General features: G+C 38.7%; 1 protein-coding gene across 1 annotated transcript in view; it reads right to left on the bottom strand.

The window, feature by feature from the left end:
• The window catches only part of RNF115 (ring finger protein 115), a 64338-nt gene that overhangs the window by 27481 nt on the left and 20429 nt on the right, over nt 1-16428 (bottom strand). The window contains exons 3-4 of the mRNA XM_029227409.1: nt 13620-13662; nt 5318-5529 (exon numbers count right to left, since the gene is read on the bottom strand). Coding sequence (XP_029083242.1) covers nt 5318-5529; nt 13620-13662 — 255 coding nt within the window. The remainder of the gene's footprint in view (nt 1-5317; nt 5530-13619; nt 13663-16428) is intronic.

Raw genomic sequence — 16428 nt, 5'->3', positions numbered from 1 at the left:
AAGCATGAGGGAAAGATCAAGAGAATCACAGAGATCCAACCCTAACACGGTTGACACACTGAACTAATTTGCTGTGACCTACCTACAGACTTGTTATGTGTAACAAAAAAAGAGCTTGTTTGAGCCATCATTAAATCAGGTTATTTGTTGCTTGCATGTTACTAAGGTAATATGATTATCAGTAAAGGACATGTGAGAAAAGGAAGCTCATGTCTTTCTCCCACTCTTACTATCAGTTAAAGAGACAATGTAGTAGCAGAACAGACCACAATTTCCTATGGTATAAAGAGGCAAAGCAACCAAGGAGAACTGATTCAAGCTAATATCTTCACATTGATTACTTTATTAGTCTGGCAAGGAATTTTTGAGCAAAACATTTTAAAATTTGACCCTGTCTTCTTTAACTGTACATGGCCCAGCTCAATGGCTCTGTGAGAAGAGAGTATACAGCCTAGTGCCTAAAAAATCCTAGGCATTTGGTAAATGCTAGTCACCTACGTCTCTAGTAGACTGCAGACAGGATATATGGCTGCCTAACGGCATTCAAATTGTTTTTAAGCATTCATACGGTAGAACTGACAAATTAGGGTAAATCTCCCTGTTCTTACTTGACAACTAAAAAAAAAATCTTCTTGAAAGATTTTATTTCCATTAAAAGGAAACGCAGCAGAAGCTCCATTTGTCCAACTGGCAAGAAATTATCAGCTAATAATCAGAGAAACACAAGATGATCACTTTACTTAGATGTCCCAACTCTCTTACTAATTTAAGGGCTGTGAACAAGGGCTGCTACCTAAAATGCTTAGATCCAATTTCTCTGGCCAAACTGAGATTATTTGATCAACAAAATGAATAATGATTAAAACAAAATGCATGAGTCTGGGCTAAAATAAGTAGACAGATAAGGTAGGGCAGGGAGAGAGAAAAACTTTTTTTTTAAACAACAGATTGTGTAATAGCTGTAGAAAGAATCAAAGAAATAGAAAATCATTATTGTATAACCACTATAGTAATAATTCAGGCAAGAATCATCAATGGAGTCTAATATCATTAGGTAAAAAGCTATTAGAGAACCAGATATTTACTCAATCTCCAAGTATCACCTCAGATTATATATTAATTACAAAAGAGAAAGGGCACCTTTATAAGAAAAATTTGGCAGGCACTGCCTTAACCAAATGGTCAAACTTAACATCACCCATGATGGGTCAAGCTGACATCATGTGCACCCTCTGTTGTGATACACCGAGAAGGATACATCATTTATTTTGTATTCTTGCTCAGATATTTAATCTGAATGAAGAAACAACCAGACAAATCCAAATTAATGAACATCTTGCAAAAACCCCAAAAAACAAAAAACTTGTCTTGACTCTTCAAACTAAGGAAGGTCATGGGTGGGTTCTCCAGCTGGCAGCACGAACTAGACCCCCAGCCACGAGCAAGCATTAACCACCAGACATGTAAGCAAATAAGCCTGCAAATTCCAGTCAAGTCTTCAGCTTTAAGTCTTCTAGCTGTGGTCCCAGACATCATACACCAAAGACAAACTATTTCCCCATACCCTATCCAAACTGCTGACCCAAAGAAACTATGAGAGAAAATACATGATTATTACTGTTTTAAGTCACCAAGTTTTAGAGTAATTTGTTATGCAATAATAGATAACTAACAGAGGCTCTACTAAGGCAGAATCTCAATTTTCCTCAATAATACCTACCTCATAGGGTTACTGGGAACATTAAATGGGCTAATGAATGTCAAGCCTGGCACAGTATGTATTCTTCATGAATGCTACCTAGTATTATAATAACTTCAATTTGTGTAGTTAGAAGTATGAATAGAAGAATGCATAAGGAGCTTTGGGGAAGCACAAAAGAAGAGCGTTTGATACAGTCCTGGGGGTCATGGGAGGCTTCCTAAATTCAGTGAAGGACTGATTAATTGGGTTAAAAAAGCAGTAGAGGTACTTCTGCCAGAGAAAACAGATTAAGAACACATATAGAAGCATGAAACAGTATGGAATATGTAGAAAACTACAAGTTTCGTATTGGTAGAATAAAAAAAAGCAAGAAGTGACCAGAAACAAGGCTACAGAAGTCGGGAGAGTTCAAAACCTCTATAAAGAGGACCTTGTATATGAAGTTATAGACCCCATGACAACGGATTTTAAGGCAGGAAGTGATACAGATCTGAAAATTGAGGCACATAATCCTGCAAGGGTAATATGGGAGTAAATTTAAGAATGATAAAGCTTTGAAGGAGGCTAATGCAATAGTGCAGGCAAACAAGAAAAGATGTAGATATGAACTAGGGGGAAAATGGCTGGACAAAATGGGAGTTGAGAAATAGGAAAAAAAAATCAGAAAGACTTAATGTTTGATTGGATGTGTATATGAGCTGGATGAGACAAAGAAAAGATTCTAGATTAATGCCTAGGTAGAGAGTGGTACTTCCAATCAAAATCAGAAATAAAGAAAAAGGATCAGGTCTGGAAGAAAAGAGTTTGGTTTCCATTTTTGTGAGTTTGTAGTACCTATGGAACATCCAAATAGAAATATCTAACAAGAGGTTATACATTCAAATCTTAAATTAGGGAGAAAGGTCAAAAAGAAATATAGATTTGGGAGTGTTTGTATACAGGTAATTATTAGAACTGTGAGAGAACCTAATAATGGCCAGAAAACGCTTACAGAGCAGTATTCTCAACCAGAGACAATTTTGCTCCCCCAGGGGAACATCTGGCAATATCTGGAGACATTTTTGGTTGTCATAACTTTGGGGGAGGGGGGGGGTTGGTTACTGCATGTAGTAGGTAGAGGCGAGGGATGCTGCTAAACATCCTACAACATACAGGAGAGCCCTACAGAACAAAATTATCCAGCCAAAATGTCAACAGTCCCAAAGTTAAGAAACCTTGTTGAAGGGTAAGAAGAAAACCAAAATGAAGGAAACACCTTAGGAAAACAAATATATAGAAATACTATCCACAAGAAGGAGAAGTCAGAAAATAGGTAAGTCAAGAAAATATACTATCATGGAAGTCACAGAAGTAGAGAATTTCTAGAGGGAAGAAAAAGACCAAAAATGTTGAATTCAGTGAATTGGACCCATACGATAAAAATTTTAAAGAATCCACTGGGTATGTAACCAGAATAGAAGGTCACCAGGGATTTTAGTGAAAAAAGGGCCAGACTATAGTAGCAGAAGCATAATAAGAGATGAGAAAGTACACAAAATAAACATAGGCTCCCCTTAAGAAATCTTATTCAAAGGGGAAGGAAATAAGATTAGGCAGTAACTAAAGCAGTGGTTCTCAACGCTGGCTACAATCAGAATAACCGAAGGAGCTTTTAAAAATTACAAATGCTTGGACCTCACCCAGAATAATTAAATCAGAATCCCTGGGGGTAGGGCCCAGGTATCTGTATTCTAAAAAATATCCTCAGTGACACTAATGTATAGCCAAAATTGAAAACCACAGAGCTAAAGGAGGAGGGAGGGGTATAAGGGAATGGGGCAGGGAGCAGTAAAGGGGGAAAAGAGAACAGGGAGAAGAAAATGAATGAAACAAAATCCCAAAAGAAATAGGTACATGGGCTGATGGAGTTGCTTTGAAAAAAAGAAAGGATACCTCATCTCAGGAGACTGGAAGGAAAAATAAATACTGATGTCAAAGAAATTGGGCACAGGGATTTGGGGAGTTCATGCCTAAAGTCCTAATTTTTATAATGAAGAATACAAATAAGCTGCTGAGAATCACCTACTAGATAGGAAATTCAGAGACTGAAATGTAGTGATCGTTCAAAATATTTGCAGAGGGAAATGCAAATTAAAAGCACTGACAGTTTAATGGAGATTAAATGCCCTTTACCAGCTGCAGGGGCACCAGTGGGCACATTTATATGATTTTCCTCCAGCAGTACTTATCCATCGCCAAGTAAAGGAGCATGGAAAAGTGGACCACAGCACTGACTGGCAGTTTAGCGGGTGGGAGAAAAAGCACAGGATGTAAAAGTTTAGATGAACTGTAGTTGAGGAGTTCAACAACAGGGTCCAAGCCAGGTAGTAAAGGGAAAGTAATATAGATACAGTTTAACTGGCACAGGAAATGATGGATTTACCTCTGAGCACCATAAGTTATTAAAAGTCTAAGATATCACTGGCTTTTGTCCTAGACAATCCCATTAAATCAGACTTCCCATAGTCTATAATTGTCCTAAGAAAGACTGTCTGCAACTAACTTTGAAATTTACAAAATATAAGACGAACTAATGGACAAATCAATGGATAGATATGTGATAATGTAAGTATAGTAAAATATTAATAGTAAAATCTAGGTGTGTGGAGGGGAGGGGAGGGGAGTGTAGACTCTAGAACAGCAGTGTCCAATAGGACTTTCTGAGATGATGGAAATGTTTATAACCTGTGCTGTGAAATATGGTGTCTACTCGATATCTGTGGCTACTGAGCACTTGAAAAGTGGCGAGTGTGACTGAGGAATTTTGAGTCTTTTTAACTTTTATTTAATTTAAACTGATATAACCACATGTGGCTAGCAGCTGCTATCTCAGTGCAGCACAAGATGCATATATCCCTGGGTTCAAGTCCTAGATTCACCATTGATCCAAGTTACCTTACTTCTCTGAGTCTTAGTTTATTCTTATATAAAATGAGAATAGCAACAATACCTACCATTTTATATGGATTAAATGAGATAAGCAGAAAAAGCATGAAGCACGATCCTACGCATACAGCAAACACTTTAGAAAAATTAGTGTCTATTATTCCTGCTAAATGGGATCCATGAGATCGAGTACCACCACCTGTTTTGCTCACCATTATATCCCCAGTATCCAGTACAAGTGTCCCAGCATAAAAGACACTCAATAAATATTTGTTGCATGAATGTTTTGCAGAAGACTATATCATTATTAAATTTCATATTAAGTCCACTGCTCTAATCTATTGAGGTCTTTTTGAATCCTAATGTCATCCAATATATCTGCTATCCCTTTCAGTATCTTCTGAAGTTTTGACAAACATATCACTGATATATTAATCTGAAATATTAATAAAAATATTAACCAGAGACCTATATCATTAGTTTTATCATCCATCAGTTTATCATCATCAGTAAATTATACTAGTTGAGTATAGACACTCAATTTAGCTTCATTTTCATTCTGTATATATATATCCCCATCTTGTCCACAAAGGTAATAAGTATGAAAACCTTATAAAGATTAGATTATGTCAATATGTCCTTCATTGAAACTATCCTTTAAAAGAACTTAAATAACAACTTTGCACTCACCTTTCAAAAGCAGGGGATCTATCAGGACGAGTACTTCCTCGAGATCTGTATCTTTGAGTCACTGACAGCCGTGGCGGCCGACTTGGTCCCCAGAAGTCAGTGTGAGTTTGGTGACCCCTCTCATTGGCTCTATTATCTTGGTCCAGTAGACTATTACTTAGAAAGGGTCTAAAATCTTGGAAAAACATCGTGGGGTCCAAATGGTCCCAGAACTAGTAAAAACCAGAAATAAAGCACATGTTACTGGTTTTAAGAAAAGGAGAAAGAGGAAACAGGAAGAAGAAATACTGAAAAAAGAGAGGATTCACTTTTAACACTTCAAAATTCAGCAGTTCCGAATTAAAGAAATGTATACTTCTCCAATTTCATGGAGGAGAAAAGAGAAGTCTTTCAAGTATATGCACAGGGGGAAAAATTTATATACCGAGAAACTATTTCCTTCATATAGAAACAAGCCAGGACTTCCCTGGTGGCGCAGTGGTTAAGAATCCGCCTGCAAACGCAGGGGACACGGGTTCGAGCCCTGCTCCGGGAAGATCCCACATGCCACGGAGCAACTAAGCCCAGGAGCCACAACTACTGAGCCTGCATGCTGCAACTACTGAAGCCCATGTGCCTAGAGCCCGTGCTGCACAACAAGAGAAGCCACTGCAATGAGAAGCCCGCGCACTGCAACGAAGAGTATCTGCCGCTCACCGCAACTAGATAAAGCCCACAACGCAGCAATGAAGACCCAATGCTGCCAAAAATAAATTAATTAATTTAAAAACAAAAAAAGAAACAAGCCAATGTCTGGACCTTAACACTGAGCTCAGATCCACATGCCTCTGACCAGTTTCCCATACTAAAAATAAAAACTTGAGCCAAAGGTGATCATGAACTTCTGTCCTAAGCATAGTCAACCATCTAGATCAACATTACAACCTTGTGTTTTGTAACAATGACATCCACATTTCCACCATAGAATAAAGATTAAACAAAATGGATGTATTTATACACTTGTACAAAAAAGGCAGCATCACCACAAAGTGAAGACAGGTGTCTATAAAATACTTAACTTATAGAAGGTTCACCAGAAAGCTGTGGCAAAGCTGTGACAAAGCAGTGTAAGAATGCCTGATAAGACCATTCTATTGTACACGCTTTTTACTAAAAGGGTCTTGGTGGGGGGAGTGTTTGTTGGGTTTGGCCAAGGAATCACTAAACAAAGAGTAAATGGAAAAAACACAAATTACCTCTGAAATACTTTAAATTTTATTTATCTGTTTATCCATCCACCTGTTGACAGGCATTTGGGTTGTTTCTAATTTTTTATTATTACAAATAGTGGCTATGAACAATTATGTACATATCTTAGAGGAGTGGAATGGCTGAATCATATGGCTGATGTACTTTTATCTTTTTTAAAAAACAGCTAGCCTGTTTTCTAAAGTGGTTGTACCATTTTTACATTCAATTTCAGTTGCTCCATAGCCTCACCAAAAGTTAATATTGACAGTCTTAAATTTTAACCATGCTGTAAGTGGTATAGTGGTATTTCATTTTGGTGGTTTTTATTTTTTGGCCATGCCACGCGGCATGTGGGATATTAGTTCCCCAACCAGGGACTGAACCCATGCCCTCTGCAGTGGAAGCAGAGTCCTAACCACTGGACCACCAAAGAATTCCCTCATTGTGGTTTTAATTTGCAATTCCCTAATGACTAATGATGTTGAGCTTTTTTTTTTTTTTGCCATCTATATATCTTCTTTGGTGAAGTAGATTGTTCAAATCTTTTGCCGTTTTCTGAAACTGGGTTGTTTTCTCATTATTCCATTTTAAAAGGTCTCTACATAGCCTGGATACAAGTTGTTTTTTTTTAAAATAAATTTATTTATTTATTTATTCATTTTATTTTTGGCTGCATTGGGTCTCTAGAAAATAAATTTATTTGTTCAATAAATTAAGGAAAATTAGAATAGTTTTTTAAAAAGAATAAGAAGCACTAGAATGACTACCAGGAGCAGTGGATATTGAAAGAAAAATAAAAACAGTGCTCATCCTCAAATCAGCTCAGGGATGCCTGGAATATAAGGCTCAAAAATAAAAGGAAATTAAGAGGTTTATAATATGCTGGCTGGGAAAGAAAGGACTCTCAAAACAAATCTCAAAACTATGGGTGAGGGGTTTCCCTGGTGGCATGGTGGTTGAGAATCCGCCTGCCAATGCAGGGAACCCGGGTTCAAGACCTGGTCCAGGAAGATCCCTCAGGCTGCAAAGCAACTAAGCCCATGTGCCACAACTACTGAGCCTACGCACTAGAGCCCGCGAGCCACAACTACTGAGCCCACGTGCCACAACTACTGAAGCCCGCACACACCTAGAGCCCATGCTCCGCAACAAGAGAAGCCACAGCACTGAGAAGCCCGCGCACTGCCACCAAGAGTAGCCTCCGCTCGCAGCCACTAGAGAAAGCCCACGCACAGCAACGAAGACCCAACGCAGCCAAAAATAAATTAAATAAATAAATTTTTTTACAAAAGACTATGGGTGACTATGGCAAATTCCTAAATTTTATAAAAATAGAGTATTAAAATATCATTCACAAAGAAAAAAATACGATGTCCAATGCCCACCCACCCCCCCAAAATGTAAACACTCTGCCATAAACAATCTCTTGAAAGGCACCTTTTCCCAAATGAGTTTAAATTTAGAGGCTATGGACTCTGGTCAACTGGCAGTCACTGAACAAAAAACTGGCAAGGCTGACACCAAGACTGTTTTCTGTTTCACTCTTCTTCCTTCAGCTACCATTGAGTTTATGTTATGGTCTTTGCTTGGCAACAGTATTACTGGTGTGAACTTAGTCACGAATGACATAAACATAGTTATTCTTTAAACAACTGTTGAAGAGCTCAGGAGTTTTACTTGATATTTCCAAATGGACTGGATGTGAAGTAGGCAGCACTGTGAAATGAGCTATTTTAACCCTTCATACTAAAAAGTGAGACAGATGAAAGATTTGGTTGAGTTAATTCAACCTTTAAGATCCCATCCAGGCTGCAGCTGCTCAAAGAACCCAAACTCTACCTGGCATTTGAGTACAAGCCCTCTGGCTGAGACTGGGAAGAACAGCAAACAGGTAAAGGATGATTTACTTGGTAAAGGAAAGTTAAAGGTTTGAAATCTTTAACTTCTTTTCACTAGGTTTAATCATTTAAAATTACCATCTTTGTAGGTCAAAAACAGTAGAATATCAACACTTTTATTTATTGTAGTTCAATTTAATTTAACTTTATGTTGTTCTTGATTATTTCAGAGCTTTCTCCACAGGTCCCAGGAGTACACACAAAAGAGCATGAGCTGGTAATGGAGGGAGCCTTCATGAAGGTGGAAGTAAAACTGCCCTCAAAGCCTACTGATCTCCTCCCCTAACTACCAGAGGTACTAGTCCCAATCCCCTGCTAACTATAGACTTAAATTACTAAACCCAAAGGGGAGGAGGGAGGAATCAGAGCTTTCATGTTCACCTCTGACCTCTTCATTCATTCCTCATTACTCTTCCCTACCAGAGGAGTGATGCATCTGATTGGTGAGTGGCAAAAGGTTTTGCTAATGAGCAAAAGTTTTGCTAATTCGCATTTCTCCAATGGATGGAGTTCACTTATAAGGAGGCTGCACAAATGCAAAAGAAGTGGTTCTGAGTATTTGTGCCTGCTCAGCAGCCTCTAATTCTCAAGTGGGTCATCCTGTGCAGACTTAGGATGTCCATTTGGCCACAGATCAACTGTGCTCTCCAATTTGGCTGAATAAAAACTAAATCTTTATTTCCATCTGCCTGGCGTCTATGTTTTATTTCTCAGTATGTTCTAGACGCTCAGATGGAAGGAAGAGGTATGATCAATTATCAACCATCACATATAACCAGACAGGTTTTAACACAGGATAACAGTTTAATATAGCACAGGCATGAAATAATATGAAGTCATAAAATATATAATTCTTATAACTATGAAGAGATAAGAAAAAAGATTTATGACATAATCCTAAGTAAATTTTAAAAATCAGAAATACAATACAGTATATCCTATGATTATATCTGAAAAGTTATGAAGCATGAATGTGAGAAATGGGAAGTATTAAAAATAAATAAACAAACAAATAAAGCAAAAATAAGGTAATGAGAATATGGAAGATTTTTCATTTTTAAAAAATCTTCTTAATGTTGTTACAATATTTTTCAATATCTATGCCTCAAGACAAAACCTGAAAGGAAATGTATGGCGAAAGGGGGCTCTTAAAATAGTGGGACTCCAGATGCTTTTTAATACCTTCTTTATTGCCCATTGTAATGTTGCATATGTAGCAAAACAAACTCTATTTAAATAAATATAAATCAGACTGCTCAGAGTACCCTGCCTTCTTGCACACCTGGGAGTTCTTTTTCTAGAAAGCCATCTATCTTATTTTCTGCTAATCTGAGGCAGCAGCTACAGCCGCTCTTGCACTGAAGTGATAAAACTGAGGTAAGTTGAGACCTTCCGATCAGATGTCTCACTGGCACCAGGTCATGGTCAGAAGCTTTCAAGTAGTCAATGAAACCCCTCAGATAGCCATGGGCTCCATTCCCCAGGTTATCAACAGGGACCTCAGTATAGCTATGTCCTCTCTATATACAAACTGCTAGCAACATTTCTAGATTCACTCTCCACTGACCCTCACACATCACTCATAGTTCCCATTTAACTGGCAACACTCCTCCATCCTCATACACCCTCCCTATCTCCCCCACCCCAGACCCAATTCAGAAAAAAAAATCAATACCAATTATATTAGAAATTTTGCTTGGACTAAGCCTCTTCTGATATATCTAGTATTTTAAGAATTCAGCTATTAGTAAATGCTAATTAAGAAAATAACCTCTTCATTGTACAAGCAACTCTGGCTGAAGAAAAACAGAGCAAAATTGAGCATAAGCCTTCGCTGAAATTACCAACTGAAATATAGAAAAGAAAAATAGCTTTCGTTTCCACACATAATTTTCTTTTTATTGATTGATTGATTGCCTGATTTTTGGCTGCATTGGGTCTTCATTGCTGCGCATGGACTTTTTCTAGTTGCGGTGAGTGGGGGCTACTCTTCGTTGCGGTGCGCGGGCTTCTTATTGCGGTGGCTTCTCTTGTTACAGAGCACGGGCTATAGGCGCGCGGGCTTCAGTAGTTCTGGCACACGGACTCAGTAGTTGTGGCTTACGGGCTCTAGAGCGCAGGCTCGGTAGTTGTAGCGCACGGGCTTAGTTGCTCTGCAGCATGTGGGATCTTCCTGGACCAGGGCTCGAACCCATGTCCCCTGCATTGGCAGGCGGATTCTTAACCACTGTGCCACCAGGGAAGCCCTCTCCACACATAATTTTCTAAGTTTTTCCTCCAGGGACATCGGTATAAGACCTTATGGTCTATGAATACTATCTTGAGATAGCGTTTCTCACCTCTTTGCTTATCTAAATTCCACATACCCTTTAAGGCTCTAGTACTTGAAGCCTTGTTTTACCTTCTCCATGAAGGAGTTTTACCTTCTCCATGAAGTCTTAATAATGGCTAAAATTTATTAAGCGCTCACTATATGGCAGGCACACTGGCCCACACACCTGGCATGTATCAACTCACCTAATCCTCATGACAACCCACTGAGGTAGGTATTATTATCTTCCCCAACTTATAAAGGAGAACACAGAGGCACAGAGAAATTCTAAGTAATTTTGCCCAGGTTACCTAGTCAGTAAGCAGTAGACCCAGGGTTTAAACTCAGGCAGCCTGGATCCGTGCATATCACTATGTCATTTGACCTCTTTCCTAAAGATTTTAGTCTTCCCAAAGACTGCAGCCCACCTAATCTCCCTTCTACTGTACTTGTTACATCCCCATAATAAGTTTATTATACTCTCTGTACACACTTGTTTTCATATGTTTCATGTTTGCACTTGTTCCCAAAATAAATTATAAGTTCCTTGCTGGCAAGGCAACCATAACATTTGCTTCTTGCCCCTACTTCTAGCAGAGTGCTGGAAGTGCACTAAACACATACTTCTTAGATGATTTTTTTAAATCCCTTACAACTTCTACAGTATTAAAAGAAAATACTTTTTTTTTCTATTTTTTAAGTGCAAAATATCGTTTAAGAAGGAGAAAACTGAAATATTCAGGCATGATGACAAAGGAAAACTGGGCATAATCATGCCCTTGCTACAAACCCTTAAGAACATGAAGTCACAGGCTATGACTAAGCAAAATTACTTCAACACCTGAAGGATAACTTATGCAGTCAGTGTCAGATTTAGCATTACTAAAGTTAGGAAACTGACTATATATATTTATTTTTCTTCTGAATGCATCTCCTCCTGGTGAGTCATATCTATAAAACTGACAGACCAATGTATTTCCATCTCCTAAAAGAGAACTAACACTTAAGGAAAATCAGATGAAGTCTCTTCTGATGCATATGCATAACCAGTAAGTGAAAATCTGTGTAATCAGGAATAGCATACACAAGGAAAAAAATTACTAAAACCGGAAAGGCTTCCAGGCCTGGCTAGCAGAATCAATTTTAAGTAATATTTTTCCATCCACCAAAATGAGAAAGTGGGAGTTCAAAGACATAATCTGTCTTGAATCACACTAATCAACCCATGTACCAAGGCAGTTCAGAGTTAAGCAAAAAGCTGAATGCTGGATATTAGGAAGTACCACAGGGGCTTCCCTGGTGGCGCGGTGGTTGAGAGTCCGCCTGCCGATGCAGGGGACTCGGGTTCGTGCCCCGGTCTGGGAAGATCCCACATGCCACGGAGCAGCTGGGCCCGTGAGCCATGGCCGCTGAGCCTGCGCGTCCGAAGCCTGTGCTCCGCAACAGGACAGGCCACAACAGGGAGAGGCCCGCGTATCACAAAAAAAAAAAAAAAAAAAAGAAGTACCACAGGCCATAAGTAAAAGAAAATACCTTAATAAAACAGGACTGTTACCCAAACATTTCATTAAGTTTCTTGACTATAAATCTAACAACGGAAAAATCTGGGGAGCTGGGAATTCCCTGGCGGTCCAGTGGTTAGGACTTGGCGCTTTCACTGCCAGGGCCCAGGTTCAATCCCTGGTTGAGGAACTAAGATCCAGCAAGCTGAGCAGCAAGTCCAAAAAAATTTTTTTAAAAACCTGGGAGCTACAGGTCTTAAGATAATTTTCAGAGGATAAAGGAGAGAAGCTTAGGGTTTTATGGGTTTCTTACTGAATACCAGTTTTCAAATACACTGCAAATACAGTTTTAATTTATACACAAATAACTACCAAAAAGTTTTGCTAGTTCTTCAGCTACTTAAACTATCTCCAAAAAAGGCTAATGTGATCCTGAAACACAAAGAAATTCTAATTATGGGATTTAAGGGGCTTTTTTTCTTTTAGCATCTGTTAGCTTTCTAGAGCTAACCAAGCTGTGCGGCAATAGGAGCAAAAGCAAACCAGTGTTTTTTGTAGGCAGAGCTGGTCTGTCCCTTGTGAGGTAACAGTCTCTAAATGCTAATAAACAAAGAGTACTTAATGCCACTTAAAATTGTACACTTAAATTGTACACTTAAAAATGGTTAAAATGGTCCAAAACAACCAGATTTTAAGTCAATGGATTAAATGAAAAAGAAAATTACTGCGTTTAATTTAAAATGGTATTCAAGGATACAGATTAATGTCTTATTTTCAAATCCTAGTTAAGATTATTTTTCCCAAAAAATACGGATGCCGCATTATATAAAGAACTGGAAATTAATTGTAGGTCCCATCTTGAGACCTGGAAGGCAAGCAAATATCTTATCCTTAATCTAGCCCTGAAATTCCAATTACAAACTACCACATTCATTAAAGGTAATCTCTAGAAACCAGTACCTCTGTGTAAAATCATAGACTGTGCCTCATTGTGACTTCAATTACAACTCATCCTGGCCTGTTCTTTACTTGACTGTCAGACCATTAAGAGTCTGCAACACTGTTATTTAAAAAACAATACAAGCTTTTTATTCTCACACCATATACACAATATAGAAGCAGAAAACAGAACTGAAAACACCACCAGGTTTCAAATATAGCACAGCTCTCTCCTAATCAAAGGTTTACTAAAAGTAACATGCCAAAGCCCCAACTATTGAACACAAATCTTTCTAAGACTACTCTTGCCCATATTTTTCTTATACATTCTGATGTTTTGCTGCACTGGGAAGTGAAAATCTGTCATGGTTTTAACACCCACCCACTATCTAAAGAATCCATACAGCCAACGGAAAACTTACCTCTGCAAAATGTGTTGATGTGCTGCTGCCACCACCTAAAAAACTGAAGAGAAAAAGCGATGAGTAGTGATTCTATTCCCAGGAACAAGCTTCCCTCCTGGAAGCTAAATATAGAATGGTACAATGAGAGCAAATCCCAATAAGGAAAAATAACTCATCCCAACATGACACCCTCAAAGGAAATTATGAAGAACTGGCATGTGGATTAATCTATGAAAAATATTATAACAAACTACAAAATCAAGGGTAAGCCAAATGAAAAATTGGGGAGAGGGCTTCCCTGGTGGTGCAGTGGTTAAAAATCTGCCTGCCAATGCAGGGGACACAGGTTCGAGCCCTGGTCCAGGAAGATCCCACATGCCGCAGAGCAACTAAGCCCGTGCGCCACAACTACTGAGCCAGCACTCTAGAGCCCGCGAGCCACAACTACTGAAGCCTGCGCGCCTGGAGCCTATGCTCCGCAACAAGAGAAGACACTGCAATGAGAAGCCCGCACACCACAACGAAGAGTAGCCGCCGCTCGCTGCAACTACAGAAAGCCCGCACACAGCAACGAAGACCCAACCAGCCAAAAATCAATCAATAAATAAATTTTTAAAAAATTGGGGAGAGAGACTATCACAGAGAAGGAAGAAGGATCCACAGCCAGCAATGCAGCTCAAATCTGAGCAAAGGAAGAAAAACATCTATTCTCAGAAGCTAAGAAATAAAACAAGATTCTCAAAATAATATTTCATTAAAAAAGCATTTAACCGATGAAAACAACATTTGAAACTATTGGGAATGATTAAATGTAGTAATGCAAGGGGTCTGGTACTATATTTAGCACCTTACAAAAGGGCTCAATAAATATTTTTTCTTCTTCTGATAGCTTATCCTATTCTATGATTATCCTACCCACCCTTCAGGGCCCATCCTCCATTAAGTCTTTTCTAAACTCACCAACCAAACAAGACTCCTCCACACCCCTCTGCACTGACTTTGATTCTAAATTCAACCTTGTATTATAAATATCTAGGGCTTCCCTGGTGGCGCAGTGGTTGAGAGTCCGCCTGCCGATGCAGGGGACACGGGTTCGTGCCCCGGTCCGGGAAGATCCCACATGTCGCGGAGCGGCTGGGCCCGTGAGCCATGGCCGCTGAGCCTGTGCGTCCGGAGCCTGTGCTCCACAACGGGAGAGGCCACAGCAGTGAGAGGCCCACATACCGCAAAAAAAAATAAAAAATAAAATATCTAGAATTTTCCTCATCCATTTCTACTTGTTCCCCTCCTTTCATAAACATAAATTCAGAGGGTAAAGACTGTATTTTATTAATACCACAAATATATGTGTTTATTATGTATCAGCCATTATACAGAGCACTCACCACTTGTGAAAACCCTGCTTTACCATATCCTATATTGATAACTGGAAAGTAAAAGTTGTTGAATTAATATCACATGTATAAACCTATTCCCAAAGACTGGGGAAAAATATTTGATCCCACTGTCCCCATGAAATCTGCAAAGAAGAGAGGAAACTGGCTAGCACACTTTGGCGGAAACGGGATGGAAAGTATCACAAGAACTGCTGGATATCACTTTTACTTCAAGAGACACACACATGTGGACCAAAGTACACACACTAGTACACAAGCATGCACACACTCACCCCAATGAAATAAAGTCCACAAACTATTATAAATAACTTTCATTTTCAAAATTACAATACCAATCCAGGCACTGCACTCAGCTCACTGAAGAAACAAACACACTCCAGTTAGTCTGCAACCAAAAGTGAAACAACGAGGCTAACGCCATTCTCTAAGTCATCATTCTCAGGCCTTATTCTCTAATTAGAAACCATTTAACAACTGTATTTGCTTCAGAAGTTAAAACATCTTTTGTAAAAAACACTTCAAATGTAGAACAAGCCCAAAAGTACCAGTACATCTATGCTAAATAAATAATTGAACTACCACTATGTATCCATTTTATTACTCAAGCCTAGATAGGCTTCCAGGGCTCTTTCCTGACTTTACCATATAGTTGCAAGAATTCAAACATCTTTGGTAATTAAAGCTATCAACTCTATCTTTTGGGCTTCTTCTCCCCCTGAAGCCCCCTCAGCATTCCCTTTCCTTAAAATTCCTTTGCATTTTAAGAATGATAAGGCTAATCATAGAGAAGGGATAATAACAACCACAACATTCTGAGAAATGTTACAAAGCTTAAGAAAACTTACAAGATGCCCCTCTAGCTGAAATATCCAATAGCAAATGGAACCCATTATCCAATATTTACATAAGGACTCGCTCTCATTAATTTTTACCATCCACTACTTACTACTGTAATTGCTAAGTATTCAAATAAGCAAATGTTTATGAACTTTATAGAAGGGAATACCATGCTACCTCTAAGATTGATTCTAAGACAAAGATTTCTTCAACTATTTAAAACACTGATATTTCAAAAGACATAATCTTTGCATTTGAGTATCTGGTACCAATAGCACCTGTACAGGACAACCTCTGACTTACAAAGGCACAAAGAAAAGAATTAAGTCAAATGAGAGCAGGATCCATAGAATTCATAGTTCCCCGCTAGAAAAGATTCATCCTGCAGTTACTCACAAACCTCATTTATAACCATACTTTGTATACAGGCCTAAAGAAAGCAGGATTAGTATTTAAAAACTTTGAAAAAATCGCCCCCCAACAACCAATATGCTCTTCATTCAATGCATGCAGAGCATATCTGCTTGAAATAAGTATTAGATGCAATTATAATAGCACAAATAAAAAGATATCCCAAGTTAGCATGCCATCCA

Source organism: Monodon monoceros, unplaced genomic scaffold, assembly GCF_005190385.1.
Source record: "Monodon monoceros isolate NGI ecotype Baffin Bay Population unplaced genomic scaffold, NGI_Narwhal_1 Super_Scaffold_18, whole genome shotgun sequence".
NCBI classification, from domain to species: Eukaryota; Metazoa; Chordata; class Mammalia; order Artiodactyla; family Monodontidae; genus Monodon; species Monodon monoceros.
This window is presented reverse-complemented; position numbering and strand designations above follow the sequence as displayed.